The sequence below is a fragment of the Rhipicephalus microplus genome, chromosome 9, assembly GCF_043290135.1.
Source record: "Rhipicephalus microplus isolate Deutch F79 chromosome 9, USDA_Rmic, whole genome shotgun sequence".
Classification (NCBI taxonomy): Eukaryota; Metazoa; Arthropoda; class Arachnida; order Ixodida; family Ixodidae; genus Rhipicephalus; species Rhipicephalus microplus.
In genome coordinates, this window is record NC_134708.1 from 88,198,751 (window position 1) to 88,224,308 (window position 25,558).

At 44.8% G+C, this 25,558-nt stretch overlaps 1 protein-coding gene across 5 annotated transcripts in view; it reads right to left on the bottom strand.

Annotated features, from left to right (window-relative positions):
* The window catches only part of LOC119164705 (saccharopine dehydrogenase-like oxidoreductase), a 97,435-nt gene that overhangs the window by 48,218 nt on the left and 23,659 nt on the right, over window positions 1-25,558 (bottom strand). For 4 of the 5 annotated variants that reach the window (XM_075874035.1, XM_075874039.1, XM_075874037.1 and 1 more), the window contains exons 3-9: window positions 22,708-22,788; window positions 22,120-22,249; window positions 16,807-16,856; window positions 15,367-15,509; window positions 13,562-13,679; window positions 9,228-9,347; window positions 6,921-6,977 (exon numbers count right to left, since the gene is read on the bottom strand). In XM_075874035.1, coding sequence (XP_075730150.1) covers window positions 6,921-6,977; window positions 9,228-9,347; window positions 13,562-13,679; window positions 15,367-15,509; window positions 16,807-16,856; window positions 22,120-22,249; window positions 22,708-22,788 — 699 coding nt within the window. The remainder of the gene's footprint in view (window positions 1-6,920; window positions 6,978-9,227; window positions 9,348-13,561; window positions 13,680-15,366; window positions 15,510-16,806; window positions 16,857-22,119; window positions 22,250-22,707; window positions 22,789-25,558) is intronic. The other variant, XM_075874038.1, reaches the window with a different exon arrangement.

Below are 25,558 nucleotides of genomic sequence, written 5' to 3' on the forward strand. Positions count from 1 at the left end.
AATGCACAGTATTGGTTTAGCATCTCATTGACGCTCAAGTACACCTTTCTGTTGCTGCTCCACACACATTCCCAGCCAACAACTCTTCTGTGAGTAAAATGAGCTTTTTTACTACACGTTCTGTTTAAAAAACGGACATACACGTAGTGCAAAAATGTATATTTATAAAATCAGCTTATCTTACAAATGATGTAGGCACATAATCAGCAAATTGAGCCCAAAATATCTAAGCCAATGCAAAAATTATCAACAATGGCGAGTAGGAGAAGTCGCATTTATCTTGGTCACCTTGGTTCTGATGGCACGCATAGTTTTCTAACAGAACTTGAGCATTGAACGAGACTGAAGTTCAGAGGCACAGAGAGGCTTGAAGCGATCAGATGTTTTTTGAGAAAGAACGTTGCTGAAAACAGTGTTTCGGCAAGCGGAATTGCCTTCGTCAGGGCAACAGCGTTGCCTTGACGAAGAAAAGTTCACTTGTCAAAACGTTGGATTCATCGACATTCTCTGCACTGATTTTTATAAGCTTTTGGTTCATCGGTGTATTAGAGCGAAAGTATTAAAAGTAAACACTCACAAATTTTCAATCCGCAGCTGCAAGAATTTTATGAGGAGGAAGCGGCCTGCCAGTGCGCATTTATTACTCATACACGCAAAAAACATTTACGCCGAAGGCAAGTCTAAGTCACAATACAAAAATTAAAACAGCTTATTATCATTTGACACCATTTTAACTGCACGCTAAATGTTGAAGATGCTGAAAAGCTAAAACTGTGTAGCCGAGCCAAGTCGAATTCTTTGCAAGCTTTTCAATAAACAATTTTTTTTCCAAAGCAGGTTGGCTTGACCCATTAGTCAAGCGACACTGCGCTTCTCTCAGTACAGCCAGGCTTGTAGACAACTGGCTTTACTCATGTGCTCATGCAAAATTAATACCTGCTCAATTAATAGGTCCTAATTCTTGTGCTCACCCGTTGCCTTTAGGGAACGTTGAGGAACCTTCGTGGAACTAGAAATCCCCGGGATAGCGCATCACACCACCACGGAAAACATGCCTTGCCAGATTTAGCCATCTTCGTTGAATGCAAGGTAGACTTGTTCGGTGTAGCTCACTTCGGCTTCCGTTCTCTGCCCGCCCCAACTTGTTGTCTTATCTTTCCCATAGTTATCACGCTGGCCGCACCACCAACGAGCGAGATAACTGAGTGCGATCGAACTTCTAATATCACTGAGCGAGGGGAGAGAACGAGTGGAGGCAAGCACTACGAACGCAAGCCAATCACTTTCCGCGCTTCGCCTGATTTAAAAATAACAAAGTAAAGAACAACAAAAGACATGTAAACAAAAGAGAAGTTCTTTGCAGTGGTATCAAACTTTTTTTTGTAAAAACGTGCGCAAGCCAATAAATGCGAACATTCACATCAACCTCACTCCGTTCAACCGGAACTTAAGATGCCCAGCAACCGGTATACGAGCGTGAATGTTGCTTGAAACCGAAACTGCCACTGAGTTTCCGGGACCTGGTCCAAATTGCTGATCCTTGTGATGTATTTTCTCGTTGAATTGTTGGAGTGTGTCATTCTCGTTGTCGTTGTTTTTACCTGTTTAACAGCTGCCAACTTCGAGATGAGAGAATGGTCGCAATGATAAAGACACCTACGAGTCATCGCCACTCGCGCAAAGAATGCAGACGTGCGTAACAGCCCCTGTAGAATTCTGTTCGCATAATATCGGGCCTTGAATCGTCCATCCACGTTTAGTGTTAGTCGGAACTAAGGTTGAATTCTACTCGTATTGGCTGACTTTGTTAAGCATAAATTTGCATATCTGATACGCCCCAACAACCAAGCTTATGCCAGCCTCTGCTTTCAACAAAGAAATCGCCGTCAGATCGGTGATAAACTTCTTTTGATATATTAACTTTTCTGCAAGCTTCTTTGTTGACGGAAGTTTCGTCAGCTGCTCACAAATGAATAGAACGTCCATGGCTTCTACGTCATGTCCGAAATGGTCATAATAGTTGGTTCATCAACGTCACCTTTACAACGTGCCCCGTGTGCTCAGATTTGGGTGCACCCCCGCCACGGTGGTCTAGTGGCTAAGGTACTCGGCTGCTGACCCGCAGGTCGCGGGTTCAAATCCCGGCTGCGGCGGCTGCATTTTCGATGGAGGCGGAAATGTTGTAGGCCCGTGTACTCAGATTTGGGTGCACGTTAAAGAACCCCAGGTGGTCAAAATTTCCGGAGCCCTCCACTACGGCGTCTCTCATAACCATATGGTGGTTTTGGGACGTTAAACCCCACAAATTTATCAGATTTGGGTGCACGTTGAAGAACCCCAGGTAGTCGAAATTTCCAAATCCCTCCACTACGGCGTCTCTCATAATCATATGGTGGTTTTGGAACGTTAAACCCCACATATCTATCTATCTATCTATCTATCTATCTATCTATCTATCTCCTCCAAATACTATTGCGCTCACTTCAATGGTGCGCAATGTTGGCAATTGTAGTCCCTTAGACGCGTCTTAACAAATGAAAGCTTGTCGACTTCCATTGCCAAGTAGCCCTCAAATAAAGCTAGGGTCGCATTTCCTCCAAAACTGTGCAGGGAATGACCTCGTTTTCTTTACGTTGCGATGACGACTTATTCTTTTTAACATTCAAGTTAAGGGCCCTTGTTTCGTTGGAGTGCATTTTTTAGCATATTCAGCGTTGCAAACAACTGTTGCGTGCCTTCCGGTAAATTTTGAATGAAGTTACACGACGATGGCGTTCTTTAGAGCGAAGTCCCTTGCTTTACATTTTAAAAATCTCAGGGATTTGGCTAAGCGGCTCTTTTTCTCGTGTATGGCAAGGTCGGAAGAGCATGACTTCGCAGAGTGGTTTGAAGAAAAAAAATTGGCAGATCTGACGTACAGTTGGATTTTATGATATGCGAAGCATGAATGAGAAATATTGATATGTCACTTTAAAATCAGCAAAACGTTATGAGGTGGAAGTAATGATGCCGTACATGACTTCCATGTCATGATTATCATGTTTGGATGAGTCGTTTACCTTCGTCATCTATTCACATTACGTGATACCAAATTTACTATAAGTGGAGCTGTCAAAACGGCCACGAGCACGCTATGAGCGTGGTATGTTATCATGTTCTTACATGACACGCATGTCAAGATTATCATGTTTGCACCAGTCATATACTTTCGTCATCCATTGACATCACGTAACACCAAGTTTGGTATATACGGAGCTAGCAAAACGGCCACGAGCGCATCATGAAGGGCCCATTATACTCCAATGTAGCGCTGACGCACGCACACGCTGGGCACAGCGAAGCTACGTTAGCAAAACGCGCGCACTCTATTGTCTGATGCCAGTCGCGACCAGCGTCAGTCGGCACGGCCCGATGGCCACGGGCGTGAAATGCGACATGCTGCATTTCGTGCCGATGCCACGAAGTGACATTACTCTATGCCGATGCATTACCTAGACAACACTACCTCCCCCTCTTTTAGTGACGGAGGGACGCCGGACGCCCTGAAACATGCATGCGTCAAAGCAACGCAGCGCGGCGCGCGCCTGCGAGTATATGGCAGAACCGGCGCCTGGCGTGGCAATGCCGGCGATCACGCGCACCGCGTCACGTCGAAACGTATCGGCGCCTTGACTGTGGCATGTAGTCATGTTCTCACATGACACGCATCTCACCATTATCATGTTTGCACCAGTCACAATACCTTCGTCATTCATTGGCGTCACGTAATACTGAATTGGGCATATGTGAAGCTAGCGAAACGGCCAGCGCATCATGAGTGTGGCATGTAGTCATGTCGCATGACATGCATGTCATGATTATCACGTTTGTATGTGTCGTTTACCTTTGTCGTCCGTTCGCGACGCGTAATACCGAGTTTCGTGCATGTGAAGCTATCGAAATGGCCTCGAGCGCATCATGAGCATAGCATGCAGTCATGTCGTTACATGACACGCATTATGGGCAGTACCAGCGCACAAACTCAAGGAACAAACCAGCGCACAAACTCACGTACGCGAATTTGCCTTCGCACTGCCACACGTGTGGATGGAGGCCCTTGTTCAATGAAACGACAGTGCTCTTCAAACATAGCGATCAGATCGCAAGAGAACTAGTGGAAGCATTACACATCAAAAAAGAAGGGTAGTCTTGCGTCAGTCAGACTTCAATATCTTTACATGAAAAAGAAGAAATTTTAATCAGCGGCATGTTTGTTTGAATTGAATATGCCGCGCCTGCGCAGTTACCCGTAGCACAAAATTGTTAATGACGTCGACACGATCCTTCGCTCGCCCTCTGCGCATGTTCTGTGCGTTTTTATCTTATGTGTTCAGATAAATTGTATATTTCAATAAATTTTTCAGTTGAGAGTCAGCGCTTGTTTGTGTCGCTTTTCTTCGTCCCGTGAGTCTGGCGCTGGTACTGCCCATAATGTATCACCAACTAGCCCAACTATCAGTCCTGCTTCATGACATGCATCTCATCTTTATCATGTTTGCACCAGTATCATACCTTCGTCATCCAATCACGTTCCGTAATACCAAATATGACATAAGTGAAGCTAGCAAAACGGTCGCCAGCGAATCATGAGCGTGGCATGTAGTGATGTTACATGACACGCATGTCATGATTTTCATGTTAGGGTCTGTCGCTTCTGTTCGCCATGCAATAATGTCATACCATACCAGTTTTGCAACAGGTCATGTGAACGAAGTCACCGCAAGAGCTGCAGGACCATGAAATGGTGTGACTGTTTGACATGTAAGTCATGCCATTCATGACATACATGTCATAATATTTAGTTATGACTAGTCAAATATGTTCTTCATAGACATGTTATGCCATACCAAGTTTGGTATCGATCTCATTATCGAAACGGCCAGGACAGCTAAAAGTCGTAGGCGGCTAGATAGACACGCTCAAAGTCGCCGAAGTTCGCTAAAAAATGCTTCGCATTTAAAACAAGTACCCTTCTGATTCTTGGCGTGGCTGCTCAGAGCGTATGCTGTATGTAAAGTGTTGGGGAGCGTGCCTTGCCGATAATATCAGAAACATGGCTATTGGTGTCCACAATGGCACTTCTCCCACAAGCCTCCACCACTATGCGGACGTAATGAAGAAACCTCTGAAGATCCGTCATTCTTCAAGCGTCTGGATGGTCGTATGGCGGCTTGGTTGCTTGAAGTACTCTAGCGAGTTATCACCGAGGACCGCTATTGTGAACACCTCGACGAGAATGGTGGCATAGGAGAGCTCCGGGCATCCTAGCGCTTTAAGTTCTGTCATGTTGACGTGGATGGTGTCCAATGAGTTGCGCAGCGAAGCCACTTCGCTGGATGACTTTACTGGCTTGAACATTCGGAGGATAGCCAGGTATCGTTGTTCAATTATCTTCTTGTTTTTAAATCGGTTTCTGAGAAGGGTGATGGTGTCTTCGTAGAACCCCTCCATGGCTTTAATGCGTCGATGGCCTTCGATGCCTGTCCAGTTACTACGTTCTTCAAATAGTGGAACCGTTTGATGTTCATCAGACTCGGGTTTTTGTGATCAGCGTGCGTAAACATGTCTCGGAAAGGTTGCCACTGCGTTGGGCATCCGTTGAAGTGAAGCATCTGAAGTTTAGAGAGACGAGAGCCGCCGAGCCCATGTCTCGTTTGATCTCCAAAGACACGGCTTTCTGCAGTGGTGGTACCTTCGTTCTCAATGTTGTTAGTTGAAGCACTGTCGGATATTCTTGGCGCTGACGCCTTGTGCTAGCCCACGTGGTGACAGAGCAATGACAGCGAAGCAGCAGCTTTCTCCTCGTATTCTGCTACGGAAGCATAACCTTCGGTGACTTGGTTGTCGGTGAGCTGTGCTTCAAGCGCTAAGTTGAGCGCCTGCGGGAATTTGTCGAATGCCTTTAGCCCGCCGAGGACCACACGAAGATCCTATGAGGTGACATGGCTGTAGTCGATGTGCCGTCATGCTTCGTTTAACAAACGCATGTGCAGAGCTCACTGAGTCACCCTCTTGCCTTGGATGCGCTCCATCTTCTTTGCGGGTGAACTCTTTTTGTAGTCTTGCTTCGATCGCAGAGTCCCGGATTTGTCGGCACCATAAAATGTAGCATAAAGGTGTATTCGCTGGTTGAGTGGAGCAATACAAAGCTTTATTGATTCAGGCAAATGCAAAACGCGTGCATCCTAAGAAAAAGTTTTGCACAATGGGTGTCTTCTCCTCTCATGCTCACGTTCTCTTCTTTCTTCAACCACACAGCTAAAAATATTCAAAAGAGCTATGTGTAAACTCCCCTAGGGCGATCCTACAGCCGCAGCTGCAATGTATTTGCTACTCTGTAAATTTTTCTAATTCTAGGACTTATGGAAATAACCACTATGCCATCATTTGTAATTCCACGAACAAAGCAGGTACCCGCTACTCAGAAGCCACCATGTGCAAGGAGTCATTCGAACTGGGTGGGAACCTTTAGAACACTCATTGCTTACCCGATTTCCTTTGTAATATACCAAACTGTCCTTTTATATTTCTACCGCTCTAAACACATAGCATAACGTAATCTGATTACGTTAATGTTCTTCGGTTCGCATTACTCGCTGCAACTTTCGGATCATTTTATGGTTATCTGAAAGTTGGAGGTTCACTTTTTGCCAACGCCAACCTGTCCTTTCATGCATGCTATTTTACTAAAGTTTATACCACAACTACCGTATTACAACTCAAGGCCACAAATATTGCTATTGCAATTTCTTTGGCTTCATTGTCGCTTGGCATCACAAGGTTGTATATAATTAACAAGCTTGATAGTACACAAAAACAGAGACATCGGCTCAAACAGCAATGGTAGAAATGTTCAAACGACGGTTTAGTATTTTACATACCTGTTCCTTGGAGTGTCCGCCTCGTTTCACGCAGCCAGCAGTAAATATTCCAGGAAACTGCAGCAAAGAAAGTAACACCACGCTTGACGTCGCTGCAACTATGCAGCATACCCTCAGCATATTTTCACTCGTTATGTCTAGCGGAGCTGCTACACACCTCAAGAAAACAGTGGGTCCGAACCAACCTTTTGATATCAAGACAAAACTTGCTGAATTCAAGCATTGCTCTAGATACCTGAAAATATTTGAGTGTAGGTTCACCTTTTTTTTCAGTATTAACGAAACGACCCCTTATTTCTCACACATGAAACTCGACTTGTGATCAAAGCTAGCAAAAAAGTTGACATAAGAGATTTTTACAGTCGATATCTTTGTAATTCAACCAGTGCCAGCTACACTGGTACATTCTATGTGTCCAGAAGCATTAGCCTGACACACTGTAAACAAATAAAAAAGAGCATTAAGAAACTGAAAAAGAACATTTGGAGATAGCAGTGAATACAGGCGACGACACTTCGCACTCCGTCCGAAATGCTGCACGCGCCGAAACATTTTTGTCAAACAGATAAAACTTTTGAAATGACCAGAGTGTCGTCCACAGAACAATAATCATGAAACGGGATATCGTTTTTACTGGCAATTGTAGGCACTGAAGAACTGAAGATACGCATCATACTTGCCCTCTGACTCAAAGACAACAAACAGAAAAGAACGCATTGTGATCGAGTAGAACATAGAAGAGCTTCCGATCAGGATGAGCATACGCGAGCGCGATATACTTTGATAGAGACACAGTTGATGCTAAATACTTTCTATTTGCAAAGCGCCTACTACGCGTACCATATTAGAGTTGAAAAAAATGGACCGATGCTTCAGCTTCGCCTCATGGGGTAGAACGCAATGTTGTAATCGGGCCTCGTGTGTATCAGCTTCTCAACTACTAGTCCACTTTATTTTTCGGGGCAGTGGCCTGAACCACAGAGTTTCTTAAAATTAACTAGAAAAGACACTGTCGCTGCGATCATTCAGCGACCATGGGAATGATGGGTAGTAAAAACATTTGCCTAGTCTTCGTACTCGCGAACAGTGAATCGTACTTGCGGCTTCGTTTATTGCTGTGTTTCAGTTTTGTTTTTAAAAAAAGATTCAACCCTTGTGACCCGCTTCGTGACCCGCTTTGTAAAGTTAAGTCTAAAAGAACAAGGTGGTGAAGCGCAACCGCTGAACATTTGCTGCTTTTTGTTTTCTGAGAAAACAGCTCCAAGCCACATGAACACACATGAAGCCGAAAGCAGGCCAAAAGTACGAAGATTAGACAAATGTGTGTACTACCCATCAATCCCATGCTCGCTGAAGTGCCGTACGTTGCAGCTCCCATAGACACTAGCGCCAGAGTTTCCTCAAGTGTAAATTAGGAAACTATGGCCTGAACCGTGCCATGGAGAAAGAAACAACTTTGCGCTTAACATTGGCATTTGCATCATTATATGTATCAAGTATGTCAACTATCATTGCATTTCAACTCCAAGCAAAGTTTTTAGGTGCCCCCTACACACAAACACTCACACAGAGCTTTATTGGGCCCTGAGAAACGTTACTCCTATAAAGCAATGTGGCGGGCCGCTCCCACGTAGGAACGGGAAGGCCTTGCCTCACCACAACATCGTGTGCTCTCTGGGCAGCCAGTATCTGTGGTAGCAAATCTTAACTTCGTAAGGCTGAGTCCCAATCTTCTTCTGTGAGCCGGCTTGGGCTACGTAACGAGAAGCACCGCCAGAGCTTATGTTCCAAGTCACTAACCTCACCCCAATCAAGACAAGCAGAGGCAAAAGCCTCTGGGCAGACAATTCTGAGGAAAGATAGACTTGGAAGTACCCACTAAGCCATGTTTTGTTTTTGCGAATTAGTGAAAAGTTTGCAATGCGTCTGTAGGGCAACACGGGAACCTGCGCCCCCGTTCACTTGACTGCTGGTCCTGCTGCCGATGAGTAAATACGATCGTTTTGTCATAGGTGGGCCTTCAAAACATTCCCATGCTGCTTAGTTCACATGATTGGGTACAATAATAAACACTGATAGTTTGGTAAAGGACCATTGCCATTGTATTCAGTTTTACATTCCACAATATACTCCACTTGTTCAGCAGCATCTTTATTACTGGAAGCAATGTTCTTGGCGGGCTGCATTGTGGCAAAACGATAAAATCGAACCAACAGTTTCTGAGATTTCTGGTCATGCTCCCGCCGCTAAATGAACAGTATTGCCTTTGTAGACATGCTTTACCAATACCATATTTGCCGTACTCACCCGCATGAGCAGCCAGCGGCCGCATCTGCACCAGCTGAAGAGGAGAAACACAAGGGCCAGTAGAGCGAGTCCTATGCCCTTTAAGACGCCTGGCACACAAAAGTACGTCTGAACTTGAACCTGCATTGCGAAATATTACCTCTAGGTAATTGCAACGTCGATGGGCTGCAAAAAATGCGGCAGTATTTCCAAAGCAGTATGGGTAAAGCTTATTTTGTCACTTTGTTTATGGGTTAGTATGGTTGAGAGCTTCTTTTTGTCGGACAATAGAGGGCTTACTATAATTACACTATTTATATACCCGGCTATGACAGGAGGACCCACAATACGTGCTTAACTCTATCACCTCAGATACCAAATGCACACTCGGTGAAATCTTTAGCTTTCAAACATGAGTGGCAGTTCTTTCTGTTTATTTGCCGTATGACTAAATTAAGTTTCAGAAAAAAAAAGATGTGGACAAGTGTATGCCACATCTCACATGTCAACGATGTAATTTTCCGTAACTTCGTTCCATAATATGGCGCTATTAGACAAAAACGGGGCCACTGCGCACATTAGTTGAAGTTTTGGCCGACTGTACAAGATACGTAACTAGACGTAAGCATATAGGGATTCGCTTGATGTGATTGTGGCATGACGCTGTTACACAACTTGTGCATAAGGGATACTTTGCCAAAACAAAGAGTATGCACCAGAACAAGATGGCGTTTCCGGCGTAGGTGCATTTACAGAATAGATTACCAAAAATAGTAACAGCGGTGAGGATGTACGGCGAAAATAAAGAGCAAATACATTGCGTCAAAAAAGGCTGACATGAACAGGTGTAGACTAACTAGAAACAGTGAAAATTTTCAATGAATGTCTACACCAACACGTACAAAAAGGGGTGAACAAGGGCATAACAACAGGCAGCAAGCATTGAAAAAGGAGAGAAAGTGGTAACTGCAGTGAGACATCTGTATTACGAAAAATACACGCTACAGACAAGTCATAATCCCCGAAACGAAACACTGCAACTTCAAACGAATTATTCTTTACGTTTTTAATGTAAGCATACCTGCATTTTCGTCTATACCAGGTAGTACTGACATAATTTGTCGATTAAAAATGATTTTACCATTTCTATTTTATAGTGAGATGGAAAACCACATTCTAATATTGCAGTCGTTAGTTTATCAAGTGAATTTCCTGGTATACTGACGTGTTCGGATAGGGGCAGGTCGGGAGTTGTGGTAACGCCCACTTTGGGTTGTAATCCTAATGGGGTTTCAGTCTGACCCATAAACTGAAGTTTACAAGCTGATAACTCAAGCAGATATGTGAAGTTACTGGTGCCACAGTCAAAGTTTCCTTTTTTTCTCGTTGTAAGACTTCACTCTGTGCTATTAACCGATACTGTGGTCATCATGTGGATGCACACTCTGCAGCGTGGCTTGCGGCAGTGAGGGCCGCCAGAATGAACGATTGGGACCATTGTTTTGGATGACGTCCGCAAGTCCTTCACCGGTGGTATGCTATGTGTGGTGGATCATGAAAAATGTTCTTCGGGTGATCCGCCTGCATGAGCATTTCGCCATGCTTCTTTGAGGTGCAGTTAACGTTTGGTGTTGATTCAATTATTGTTAATTTTAACATGAGTTAAAACCATGCTAGCAGATGGGTACTTTGCCGCTGGTTTTCTTGAATTAAGGAGCTCGTGCTGGTCTGCTTTAGTTGCACGGCATATTAGCACCATCAAATACATTAGGCGTGTATTTCTGTCCAGCAAGCGCATCGCTGTTCTTGTCGCAGGTAAAGCAGAAGTCGACATCTTGGAAGCACAACCTCGTAAATCGAAGAGCTTGACTGTATGGGGTGCTTTGTTTTGTTATGCTTGACGTGGCTGCTTTTGAAATGAAGATCGCGGCGCTTGACTGTGACACTTCGTTGTTAGTTAGTTGTCAGGTGGCGCATCGGGATCTTGAGAAAGCTTATGGTGGAGTGTGCAGAGGCTAGCAAGAAGGAAATCAATAGATGAAGGTTATTGAAATCAGCAATCGAATACTTATTTATTTATTTATTTACAGGTACCTCAAAGACCCCAATGAGTGGGGTTTTACATGAGGGGTGTTGAAGCACGAAAATTACACAACTGATCAACAAACATAGAAAAAAGAAAACAAAAACTGCACGAGCGTATCACGAAAGGGTATCAAGCACGCTCTGTTAATAAAAAGCATACAATGCCAACCAACGAAGCATACAACCGAAGCATAAAAAGCATACAATGCCAACCAGCGAAGTAGATAACACCACTAAGGATAATCGCATACATGACACAAAAATAATCAGTACATAAATTTTTCAACGGCAGCTTTGAACTGAGTCGGGTTTGTTTTGGTGACGACACTTTCAGGAAGGCTGTTCCATTCGATGGCTGTCAGAACAGGAAATGAATTTAGATAGGCGGTCGTGCGTGCACGAGGTGGGTATACTGCTTTTGGGTGGTTGAGGCGGTTCGATTGGTGGTGAGCAGTTTTTATGTGGAGGCTTTCGCATGATAACGAGTTGTAGAATTTGTGGAAGAGGCAAAATCGTGCTACTGTACGTCGTGTTTTGAGACTTGGCAATTTAGCTTTACGTTTAAGAAGTGTTACGCTTGTGTGGTATGAATAATCGGAGAAGATGAATCTGGCCGCACGGTTCTGAAATGTTCTGCCTTTCTATGATGCCATATTAAATATATACGAAGACATTGCAGTACAGTGACTTAGTGCACATCTGCCGAAAACTTGTCTAGTTGAGCATTGAATATGTTTGCGTAGTTTGGGCCTATCTTCGTGCGCTTCGAAGTAACGCTCAACTGTATGTATTGTGTACCGTTATATTCAGCGCTCTTCAGTTTCCTGACTATATCAACTAGGGTGTCAAGTGTTCAGCAGTCAAGAGGTTCAATAAAGCCTGATTCATCATAAGTGTCAATTACTTATCAAAGGCCATCATCACGAGTAATGTTGGTGTAGAGGGTAGCCACAGCCAATGCGACAAGTATCGAGTTGTCAGCTAGCCACTTCGAGGACCACGATGTCCGTTAAAACATTGTTAGTATCCTTAAGATGGGATGAAAAGCAGGTAGGAATACGGCTATAAAATTATCAACATAGCTAGAAAGCAGTTCGGTCACAGTGCCAATGGTCGACACTAATCGACGGCCACGAATGTTCGCCTAATGTATCATGTGTAGCAAAAAACCCTACCTGCAACAGGATATAGAGGTATCAGTGACTGTATACTTTTGCTTATGCAGCCATCCGCAGTAACGTCCCCGTGTGTGTAGGCAAGAATGCGTTGCTGTTCATCAGTTTGGTCATAGTCTGGACATTTATGCCGAGGGCTATCACCAAACTCTCATAGCTCCGGCAATTCAGTCGGAGGTGCTCAATATTACTAACGTGCACCCTTTGTCTGCTCGCTGATGTCTGAGAGGCATGTAACTTCCTAATATATTCTCGTTTTTCCACGGACAGGTTGCGCCTCAAGGAAATGCTCTGGTCACAAGCTCAACCAAAATATACAGATCTAAATACTTGTATAGTTGATGTGGTGCCGTTCAACGTGGACAAGATGGTTAATTTTTTCTTTACGCTGGTGTACCATGATTGATTTTACGTAATCGTATTTTCCGAGCGAACTTATCGACATTTTTTGACGAGCTTGATCATATTCATTATGCCCACTATAAGTGGGTCAGAAGCTGATACCTTGAGACAGAACGTAGATTTCTGTACGAGATGTTGAGGCGACTAGCACTGTTGCCGCTAGTGGAACCAGAACCATCCGAAGACTGATTAATTGTACCATTGCCTGTGACACCAGTTGAACGCTATCACGAATTCTTTTCCCGGCTGTATTTCGCTCAAATTTTTACTGCCTTCTATCACTCAGATTCTTCAAGCGAATTCCAAGGAAGGATTTAAAACTGAATGCTGAAAATTTAAGTGGTTGTAACGTGGCAGACATCAGAACAATATGCTAGAAAAAAGTTTGAAGAGCATTCCAGAAAAAAATCACAGCATATTCACGGAGTGAATGATAATGAGTGGGACGAAGCGTCCGGTAGGGTGGACGGATGCACGGACGGACAGACAGACTTGCAGAGGGACAGAAAAACGGAAGTGCCGCCATGCAGTTTTATAAGATCTTTCAATCAACTACAAGTACCGCCATCTAGTGAACACTTCAAGACTAAACTAGAGGTGGCTACCTACTACTACCATATGTTATATGATGTACGGACTCACGCCTTAAAGAGCTTCACCCCTAAAAAAGGTAAGGACCAGTTCACTGCTCACCGGCTTTAAGCCACATAGCTGATGCCGAAACATTTCGCTGCGAGCCATCACCGGCCGATCACAGCCCAAGTACGGCACACACCAGCTCTCAGCCGCATCATTCCAGAACAATGCGTACCTGAAAATAAAATCACTTAAAGTTAAAGCACCTACGAAACAACTTCGCCAAGGTCTTTCAAAAAGTGCACGTCGCTTTCGGACAACTCTTCTAAAGAAGGTACGTCCACTGCAGTTCTATTATTTGCATCTTTTTGTTTCCTCTGTTTACCACTTTACAGTGGACAAACTCGAAGACATCGATTCCTCTATGTGTAACTTGGCTGATAAGAGCAGTGTGGGAAACGAGGTGGATGCTTCTAAGTTTGGCAACAGGGGCTTGTCGGGTAGTTTATTATCGAAACATCGTTGCAGTGAAGTGAAGGACATGGACAAACGGGACGAACATCGAACGACACCCGGTACAAAGATGTTTTACATGCAGCTGCAAAGTAACATTCAGGAACGTTGTTATATATGCCCCGCCACGGTGGTCTAGTGGCTAAGGTACTCGGCTGCTGACCCGCAGGTCGCGGGATCAAATCCCGGCTGTGGCGGCTGCACTTCCGATGGAGGCGGAAATGTTGTAGGCCCGTGTACTCAGATTTGGGTGCACGTTAAAGAACCCCAGGTGGTCGAAATTTCCGGAGTCCTCCACTACGGCGTCTCTCATAATCATGTAGTGGTTTTGGGACGTTAAACCCCACAAATCAAATCAGGAACGTTGTTATACAGAATAAGACTAAGTTAAATATAGAAGCTCGTAGCATATCCGCCCTTACTTACGTGCGCGTCTGCAAGATTCGGTTACCTTGTGCGAAAAAGATATCAAGCATATCGTACGAGGTGGTTTTCTGTGTATGAAGATTGTGCATGTGTGAACACCATAGCGGTGAACGTCGAAGATTATTTGTCAGTCTATGCAGATCCAACGAGAGGCTGTCGTCTGGTGGCGGTAAATCTGGTCAAGCGAAATATTCTTACCATACAGTATGTATTTCATCACAAGTCGGTATCACGCATGCACTATGACTATAGAGATTCCACCACAAGAAAAAAGTTATGGAGACGCCTTTTTATTGACGCATATGCTCGACAAAGCGAATGAACCAGCGCTGTATCAGGCCTTCCAAAAAATGTTCAAGCTCACCAAGAAAGCCTCGTTATCGATAAGGTGGCGTGCCTTCAACAAGACACACAGAAGTGCAATTGAAAGCCACAGCCTTCTAGCAAACTATAGAAAGTTAAAAGTCTCCCTACAGTAATTAAAATATGCGACATAAAAACGATAGAAAGTTGCGTAGCCACAGACGAAACTCCAGATCTCACGGTTACTAGAACCTACTCAGGGCACCGTGGTTATGAAATAAGCTCATTGCAGGAAGCGACCTACCTCGTTCAAGCTACCGCGTAAAAAGCACCATTCAAACGACCTCACCAGCGAACAGACAAGCTAACTCGTTTATTTTTCCCAAACACTGCGATAGAAAGTTGTCGATCGACACCCAGGACCTCGGTGAACGAACGCGCGATCATAAGGAAGACGTCTAAGTAAGACGTCAATACGTTCAAAGGTACGAGTCATCCTCTGAACCCTGCAAAGATGAAGCACAGAGTCTGCGAAACCCACCTGGCACTGGCATGTAATGAATCGAGTGGATGTAAAATCATGACAGTTTCGTAATAAGGTGTTTGTTAGCCAAACACTTCACTACTCCGGCTTATGCACTATGTGCATCCGAGGGTCGGCTGCCTTCAATCTTACTTACCTTCGAGCCAAGCGAGATTGGCGTTCGGGAAGTGGTTTGGTAAACACCCTCTCGCGGTTCTGCTGCCGAAGTGGTACAAGCTCTGACGCATGCGCCACCATGTGGATAATGCTCTCCCAAGTGCCGTAGTTCAAATTCATGCCCTGCACACATATTTGCGTACCATCATCATCAGGAAATTTCAGCTGCTGGCACTATCGAAGATTGAATGGCTAAATTATCTTAGTAATTTGCGTATCTCTACATTCTATCACCCACTAGTGTTAGAATTGGTTACGTCTGCCACAAATCAAGTGAGTGTGTCTACAATGGTGCTTCAATAGTTGTGGTTGAAGCTGTGGAGTGGTACCACATACTTTATTTCTCAGTTATTGTACTTTGCATGCCCCGTTCAATTATGAGGCACGCCTGAAAGCGAAATGGCTGGTGAAGCTTGACAAACACCGAAGCTTTGTCATGCTCCTAATGTTAGTTTTTTTCCTTTTCGTGTCAGCCGGATGTACCACCAGGACCAAGAAATCAACCCGAATCCTAAGATTTAGCCGCGAAACGCGTTAGTCATCACAACCAGTATATGATGGCGGCCACCGCATGGACTCCACGGAGTGAAGCATCCATGTCCTGGAACGTACAGCAAAATCACAATTAACTGGAAACCTGGTCGTTTGGCGCACCAACAAGCGCGGGTTGTCATCCAAAGACAGAGTCACAACTCTGAGTTGACGGACAACAAACGTATTTTATAACTCGGGCAGGAACAAACACTTAGCATGCGCATAGTGGCACGCACACTAGATTGTTAAAGTAAAAATGAAGCTAACTTGCGTTTGATAGAACTTGGAACGTTAATTTACTATTACTACGTATACAAACTCCATATTTCCAACACAATATTTTAGGGTACTTAAGAACCACTTATATTCACCTGTCTAGTTCGCGGTACAGTCCACAGCGTAATATTGCGTCACTTTTTCAAAACAGTTCTTCCGGAAACACAGGGCGCACGTTGACTGAAAGGCTTGTCGGGGCTGCCCTTCCGTAGAAGGCTAGCTACATGGCAACGTGCTTGGAGATGGGCTGACTCCCGTCATTTATTTCACAGTGTTGCCCTTCAACCACCTGCACTGGCTGACAGTCCCGTTGTCTGCATTCACTTATTTTCATTTGAGGCCAAGTTCTGAATTGTCCGATGAGATAAAACCGTGCACAATGGAAGAAAATCTTGAGAATGAGCAACATCTTGCCTGAAGGCTCGTCTTGTGACAGCTGACCCGTTGGCAGATGCCGCCATGCTGGACATTGCGCAATGCTTCAATTTCTCAAACTGCTCTGGTTTGCACATGCGCTACGTTTGAGCGGCACTCAATGTATGAGAGGCAGGCAGATAATACTGTGTTTTGGAAGCTTTACAAAAAAGCTACAATTTTTTGTTTTACTCACCAATGGGCCTTGCTTTATCTTCATGTAGGACTCAACCTCTTCCAAGTCACCTGCAGGAAAACATACACATGACTAACTATTGGAATCGATCTAAATCATAAACACGCTGTGCTATGCAAATGGTCATGACGTAAAATATGAAAAAAAAACAAAAACAGCCGCTCAACATTCGCACATGAACACATTAGTTAGCTGATAGCGCCCTGGAAATTGTCCACTTCAACGGCTCTGTAAGCACTTAATTCATTTGCGTGCAATATTAAACCTTCCTCTCCCATTGGCGGGTATATTTATCATTATATTTTGTACCAAAAGACTCATGAAGACTACACTCGTCATCAAGGAAAATTGGGCCATATGAAACCCAATGCAGTGCCACCAACCGTACGGCAATTACTCTACTTGTAAGGTATTCACAGAATTTTGCGGGCAGCATGGGTTAGTAGGGCAGCTATACAATTACGTTATGAGATGCAAGACGATTTCAGCATTCGGCTCGATGTGCATCAACGAAAAATGCAGATTGATTAACGGAACACCTCCAATGCTGACATTCTTGAAGACGTCCCTGAAATCTTTCTTTCTTTGACTAAAATCAGGTCTTTTTATTTCATAGTTTAAAATGCAGCACGAAATATACCGAGTACTCTAGTCGTTATTAACGTTTTCTAGGCGCACTGTGTTTATGTCGTCTTGTTTGTTCGTGCCACTGAAGCGATTTCGTTTGCAGTCGACTGTTGCTACATACTACCGCAAAAAGTCTATCCCCAAAATAACATCATGCGTGAATAGCACAATAAAATCAAATTTTGTGGGAAACACTTTGCTGCAGTGCAAACTCCCACAGGACACTACGCGTCACCACTCACACCATGGAATGTCACACCACTCTCGAGAGAACACGTCACCTTTGCCCCAATAATGTTTTTAAAATTTAAACTCATCACACAAATCGTCACTCCTGCATCTACAAGGACCATGGTAAATACGTCATCAACAAGCACGTGAACACACTGACGGAGGAATACCAGTTTATAGTGCCCGGAGACCTGCAGCCTCACCCCCATTGGCTACACCAACTAGTTTTCGGCGGTGCTGATTGAGTGCGACACCGCGGTGATGGGGATTGTAGAGCACGTGGAGTTAGTTGCGAAGGCACGCTTCGATCGGAGGCCGGTGACGGGTAGCGTAAACCGGCTGGCGTGCGTGATGGTCCTGGCATAGAGTATCTGTGGTGAAAAGGCTGGGTAGCCATGGGCAGCGGATCTCGCTTGTATGAAGGACGACAGTTGCAAAAACGTGATATATGGCCCAAGACATCACAGCTGTAGCATACGGGCAGAGGTCGAGACGCTTGTGCCTGCTCAGAGTAACCAGTCATCTTAGTTGATTGATTAATTTGTGGGTTTTAACGTCCCAAAACCACCATTTGATTATGAGAGACGCCGTAGTGGAGGGCTCCGGAAATTTCGACCACCTGGGGTTCTTTAACGTGCACCCAAATCTGAGCACACGGGCCTACGACATTTCCGCCTCCATCGGAAATGCAGGAGCCGCAGCCGGGAATCGAACCCGCGACCTGCGGGTCAGCAGCCGAGTACCTTAGCCACTAGATCACCGTAGCGGGGCCCAGTCATCTTAGTAGGCTTAGGACGGTAGTGGCGCTCTTCACGGGCACCGTAGCTAGCCGATACCCACTGAGGGAAAAGAGGTAGATGCAAACGTCTTTCATATCATTGAAGGGCAGCCGGTACGAAAAACCAGATTGCCGTGAGTCTCCGCAGAATTCATCAGGATGTGCCGGTTAACCAATGGCTGCCATGGAGCTAGAGAAGCTGGAGTTCGTGCGGGTTGTGGGCCTCGTACGTAGCCGTCCTTAAAGCCACTGGGGCCTCTAGAGACGTGGGAGATTTGCTGACATCGGAGAAATTCTCTTACAATCATCCGGATTGTCGACGCGAGGTCAACTGCCGATATGGTGTCGGCACTAGCCACCGTAGGGACGTAAAAGAGGTGGCCGAGTTTCGGCGCTATTTGTCGCATTTTCAGCATTTCGAATGTGTGACGATGCTTCACCACGTTGGACACAGAGGTCATGACCTATTTTCGAATTAGGAAAATATTAACATTTTTTGCCATACCTTTCAAAACGTGTCCAACTTCATGCTCTTCAGCTATCTTGGCATTCACTGTAGTGCAGAGCTTCAATATTTATTCAATGCACGTGGTACATGTCTCTCCTGGCAGCTGTGCCCTCTGAGCCAATGTCTGCTCCACCCGCTTCTTTTTCGCGGTGTAATCTCGCAAGCACTGTTTTAATTCTTCAGCAAAATGACCCCAAGATGTGAACATATCTTCGCGGTTCTCATAGCACACGAGGTCTGTGTCAGTTAGTGAAAACTCACCATGGCTGAGCTTTTCTAACGTGCCCCAGGCATTCTTTGCTTACCATCTTATATTTCTACAGCCAGGCGTCCACATCTTTGACAGACGTCCCACAAAAGTTCGGTGTAATCCGGTTGTATGGCAGGGAATCCATCAGTATCGCCTTCGAAGCACCGGGGTCCTGGTCCTGTGACATCTCGACAGGCGATGGCGGGAGTCTTGCAAGGCGGCGGCTGCGGCGAAGTCCGGGTAGTAGTGCTTCCGTCGTCGGGTTCGTCGTACCCAGCACCTTCCACCAATGTGTTATGCGCTAAATAAAAGTTAAAAGGAAAAGCGTAATGAAAGCGGAGGGATGAAAGGCCGTGGTGGTCGCCGGAGCCGCATCGTCGTTATCCGCTGCTGCAGCTTTCCTCGGTTTCCACTTGTAAGTACGCTTCTTTATAACAATATCGTACTCTAAATAAGGCGTCGTAATTTATCACTAGCAACATAAGAAAAAGCATGGTAGCTTCCATAATTCAGAAGACGCGGTAAACTGTAAATGTGGTAGCGTTCACTGAAGACGTAGGAAAACAGTAAACATGTGAAACAATTTTTAACAAAGCGTGCGCATGCTTATTGTGTGCGTTGAACCGTGGAAATTTGCCACGGCCGTCGCTCGAGTAGCAGCTCCAAAATTTTCAGAAGTACGTTCTTGTCAAGGTTTTGTACGTAAGGCGGACCTTAGCGTTAAACTGCGATGGAAAAGACGACTATCACAGCAAGAACCATACTTGCCCAGACGCTGTCTAGAACAAAAATACCAGCCTTAACGTTGGTGGCCCTGTTAGCTTCAGAATAATCCCAATTGTTCTTGCTAGGTACTGAAGCCTACAGTTTCAGGAAATTCCCAATTGTTCGCATTAGGTACTGAAGCTTATCAGACAAATCGAAATAATAAAAAAATATCACAACAATTAAGCAATCAAAACGAAAATATTGGACACCCCGCCCGGAGCAGTGCGCGTCAAGCAGTGCTTACAAGCGTGACGGGTTGGTGATAGGAAAATACAAAAATAGGAGAGCGTGGCATTGCCCCCCTCTATGAAAAAGCATAGACACTATGCGTTAAAACAAAATATGAAAATGCAAAATATGCAGGCACAAAAAAATAAATTATTAATTAAGACGTTTAGTATATTCCGCCGGTTTTATTGTATATTCAAGTAGCTATTTGTAATGACAATTACTGCTGCTTTGCGAATCGTGGGCTGTGTTACTGATTGCACGCGCTTGTGTGTCGTGACAATCTGTAAGCTTACTGCATTATTGCTTCCCTGTGTACCGCGGACCGTGTTACTGGTCGCGTGTAAACTTTGTGGTCAAACTCTGCACTGTATCACTCCTGCCCTGGCTGCCAAAGGGTGGCTGGCAGTATTGAATAAATGAAATAAAATAAATAAATACTTTTTTTCCTCACACGTATGAAATACCTTAACGCATGCGACATCGAGCTCATTTGCGAAGGCCTTGAAAGTTTTTATTGCCGTCCGTGACAACCACGTAGTTCAGATGCCGAGACGTTGAAGGAACTCGAATGACCACAATTATCGCCGAGAAAACTGTTCGCTTAGTTCATGCTAGTTTACAGGCCCTCGCAACGTGTCCGAGTTGTTGTTTTTTTTATGTGACACCATAGAATATTGTCTTTGCAATCGTCAGTTCCACAAAAAATTCCTGAACACGCTATGTTGAATCGCATCAGACAAATAAAGAGCTCTTCTTTTTCTCCTTGCATGAGGAAACTGACTTTCTTTTCTGTGGCCATCTTATGGTCATTGGGGTGAAATCAGACTAATTGGGGAACTGCACCCTCATCCCGAGTAATGTCACAGCCATTCCAATGTCCACTACGCTAGTGAAAACATCTTCAAAGTCGGTTCGGAAACTTGTGCAGATACCATATACTTACCAAAGAAAAAGAAATTGGAGGACCTTTAAATTTCACCTTTAAGAGCTGAACCCGATAGCGATATCCTGACCCTAAAGCATTCTTCAACCACTTATGGTATACTTTTTATTGCATAGTGTTACTCGAGAAGTACGAATTGTGAATCACTACAATGCACTCGTTGAAGTTGAAAGTGGCTTCTGTCAGTGAAACTTTCGCATATGGCGGCATTTCGTTGGTTGCATGTTTAATTATGGTATACGAGCAATACGCTTCATATCTTCCCAAACTTACAGAGAACCCACTACGTGGCATTAAAGGAATATGCGCCGCAACGTGTGTAGTTCTTTTTAATAAGGTCGCCGGCTTTAAACTATCAAGTCGTTATCATAATCACATGTCCGTACGCCAGATGCTTGTACCACACAATAATACTGTGATATTGTTTGACGTACTGTGAGCCATGTATGCAAAACGTGCGTGTTGGTAAAGCGTTAAGGTTATATTCGCTTAATTTCCAAGCAGAGGAAGGTATTTTAACTACACTTCCAAGCAAACGCCCGGCTGTGTGATAGAATACCTGCTTGTTACGCAAACGTCCTGGGGTCAATCCTCGCCCGGTTCAGAGAATTTTGATTATTTACTTTATTAGCAGCTTTCTATAGTTTTGATGACACACAAGAAGATACGTTTCTTGCTCACAACGAAGGTCCGTCCAGGCCACAAAATGAGCTCTTTATTAGCCGCGAAACGAGCTCCTTGACGCTATCGCGTTAACACACTGGACGAAGACCATCGTGGCCGGCCTGGGCCGCGAGCGAGATGTCCGCGAGACGCATCTGGCCTGTGTACGACGGGTTTGAGAACGAGGAGCTCGTTAAGTATCATGAAACTAATAAACTTTCTTTTCCTTTATTTGTCACAACAGCAACTTTCCTATATAGCTTACTAGGAGTGAGTTCAAATGAGCGAAGTGAAAGTGCGATGCAATAAATCACCTCGGAAATTTTCTCGCATGAAGCATAGACACATTTCGGCGGGAACGCTGCCAAATCCACATGCCATCAGGACCAATGTATTCTTCTTTCGAGCCTCGTCATAGAATTCAAGCAGCATTTGCTCCATGTACTGAAAGGGGAAACAATACAAAAAAGTTAGCCAGTTCCATTCGGCGGATACTAAGTACTAAGCAGAAATAAAGTATTGCTTCATACAGTGTTGCAGTCCAATAGTTAACTCCCTAAAAGAGCCGTTAAGGTCGCTGTCCATAAAGCAGCTTTGTCATTAAAGCCGTGCATGTAAAATTCTGCTGTTTCTTTTTGTCTAGTTTTGTAGATGCCTCTGCATCTTTCTCCCGAGGTTCTAGTGCCATCATAGGCCAGTCGCCACAACACCAAGGTTTGTCACGCAATATGACGACCGCAGTGACTCGACCTTAACTGAGCCATTAATTCCGCCTTTGCGGCGGTCTGGGATCTCAGCTTTGGCGTATGCACTTCGTACGATCCATTCTGGCGTGAGAGAGAGTCGATTGCCTGAAATATGGTGCTAATCTTGGCACAAAATGGGAAAGCACTATCGCTCACTTGCACTTCTGCACTGACATCGATGTGATGTGTACCGCTGTTGACACAGGCTGCCACTACCGGACGTCCAAAAAAGCGGTACTGAAATAAAAAATAAAAATATCAAACATTGATTGTGAAAGGAACAATGAACAGCTACACGCACACACACACACACACGCACACACACACACACACACACACACGCTTATATATATTATATATATATGCATTCATACATGCGTACCCTCTCGTACAAAGATTGATTGATATGTGGGGTTTAACGTCCCAAAACCACCATATGATTATGAGAGACCGTAGTTGAGGGCTCCGGATATTTTGACCTCCTGGGGTTCTTTAACGTGTACCCAAATCTGAGCACACGAGCCTACAACATTTCCGCCTCCATCGGAAATGCAGCCGCCGCAGCCGGGATTCGATCCCGCCACTTGCGGGTCAGCAGCTGAGTACTTTAGCCACTTGACCACCGTGGCGGGGCCTCTCGTACAAAGAATACAAATGGACGTAATCCTTGGGTTACACATAATATCATCCACAAAACAGGTTAATAGGATAAGAGAACACTTGATAACGAATTCCCAGCCAAATAGCAAGAACGCGCTCACGTTAGCAATAAAAAAATTATGAAGGCAAAAGTGAAAAGAGCTAACAATAATCCCTTTCGTAACACCCTCGACACCTTTGAGAAGTTTTCTCAGCGAAAATTCTGGTATTACATTTTTCCACAGCCCAACCCCAGTGCTGAGTCAGCGCTGAAAGATGGAAACAGAGCTAACGTACTGAATAAGTAGTTTGATTTCATTTTCACAGCCAATGACGGTCACCTACTGCTCTTTCAAACTTCTGACATAACTCTAACATAGCTTCAAACATAGATCAGTATTATAATATGCTACTCCGGCTTGATTTCCATCTACTTACAAATTATTAACCATGACAGAGGGAGTGCAAAGGAAACCAATTGGGTTAATTTTCAATGAGTATCCACTCACATACTCTCCAAGTGCTTTATTCAAATCGGCCGATATACTGATATTTGAAATTCGCGCTACGCTAGCTCAATTGAAATCACTTCATCAATTATTTCTTTGCAAGCTAAATGTTAACCGCTCTAAACACATCTCTATTGTAGAGACACTGATAACTCGATTAAGGAATTCATCCTAAGTGAACATTGTGTTTATTTTTTTATTTCAAAAGTGCGCCGAACTGCATGCAGAATCATATACACTGTTGGAAGTCAGTTTCCACTATACTTCCCCTAAACAACGATTTGATTGATTTGTGGGGTTTAACGTCCCAAAACCAACATATGATTATGAGAGACGCCGTAGTGGAGGGCTCCGGAAATTTTGATCACCTGGGGTTCTTTAACGTGCACCCAAATCTGAGTACACGGGCCTACGACATTTCCGCCTCCATCGGAAATGCAGCCGCCGTAGCCGGGATTTGAACCCGCGACCTGCGGGTGAGCAGCCGAGTACCTTAGCCACTAGACCACCGCGGCGGGGCAGGCATTGGGGATCGAGATAGGGCGTCAGCGTTTGAGTGTTTTCGTCCAGAGCGATAAATCACACGTATATCACACTCCTGTAATCCTAAAGCCAAGCGAGCCAGGCGTCCAGTCGGTTCTTTCAAGGACGACAACCAGCATAGCGCGTGGTGGTCGGTAACAACATCAAACTGACGCCCATAGAGGTATTTGCGAAATTTACCGATTGCCTAAATAATTGCTAAACACTCCTTTTCTGTGACGGAGTAATTTGACTTCGCCTTTGTGAGGGTACGACTGGCATATGCTAGAACGTACTCGCCAAAGTCTGGTTTTCGCTGGGCGAGTACCGCGCCAAGGCTGACACCGCTAGCGTCCTGAGTATTTCTGAAGGTGCGTTGGTGTCATAGTGGCGCAGAATTGGAGGAGACGTGAAAAGTAGGCGAAGCGTCGTAAATGACTCATTGTAATCGGCATTCAAAGCTTAGAGGTCATTGCTGCCGGCCATAAGCTGTGTCAAGGGGGATATAATGGAGGTGAAATTGCGGATGAAGCGCCGAAAATATGAACATAGCCCAATAAAGCTTTCGACTTCCTTTAGAGTGCTGGGCTAGGAATATTCGGCAACCGCTCGAAGTTTGGCATTATCTGGCGAAATTCCTTTTTTGGAGACGACGTGGCCTAGGATGGTAAGCTGACAGGCGCCAAAAAGACATTTCTTTTGGTTTAACTGCAAGCCGGCGTTAGTGAGGCACTTGAGAATTTGTTCAAAACGAGCGATATGAGATGGGAAATCTGCAGAAAAAACACTATGTCATCAAAGTAGCATAAACAGGTCTGCCATTTGAGGCCTCTGAGAATGGTGTCCACCATCCTTTCGAAGGTAGCAGGCACGTTGCAAAGGCCGAAAGGCATTACGTTAAATTCGTATAAACCGTCAGGGGTGACGAACGCTGTTTACAGACGGTCGGCTTCAGCCGTGGGCAATAGCCAGTAGTTTGAGAGCAGATCCCGTGATGAGAAATATTCGGCTCCTTGAAGGCAATCCAGGGCGTCGTCGATGCGGGGTAGAAGATAAACATCCTTCCGCGTAATCTTTTTAGGCGGCGGTAGTCAACGCAAAATCTTATCGAACCGTCTTTTTTCCGCACCAGCACGACAGGAGAGGCCCAGGAACTGTTCGATTCCTGAATCACGCCACGTTGCAGTATGTCATCGACGTTGCCGCTAATAACGCGGTGTTCGGCCTGCGAGACGCTGTCCCAGGGGAGCATGATGACCGGTGTCAATAAGATGAACCACTGCAGACGTGCGCCCCGATAATGGCTGGCCAACGTCGAAAGAGGCACGAAAAAGTTC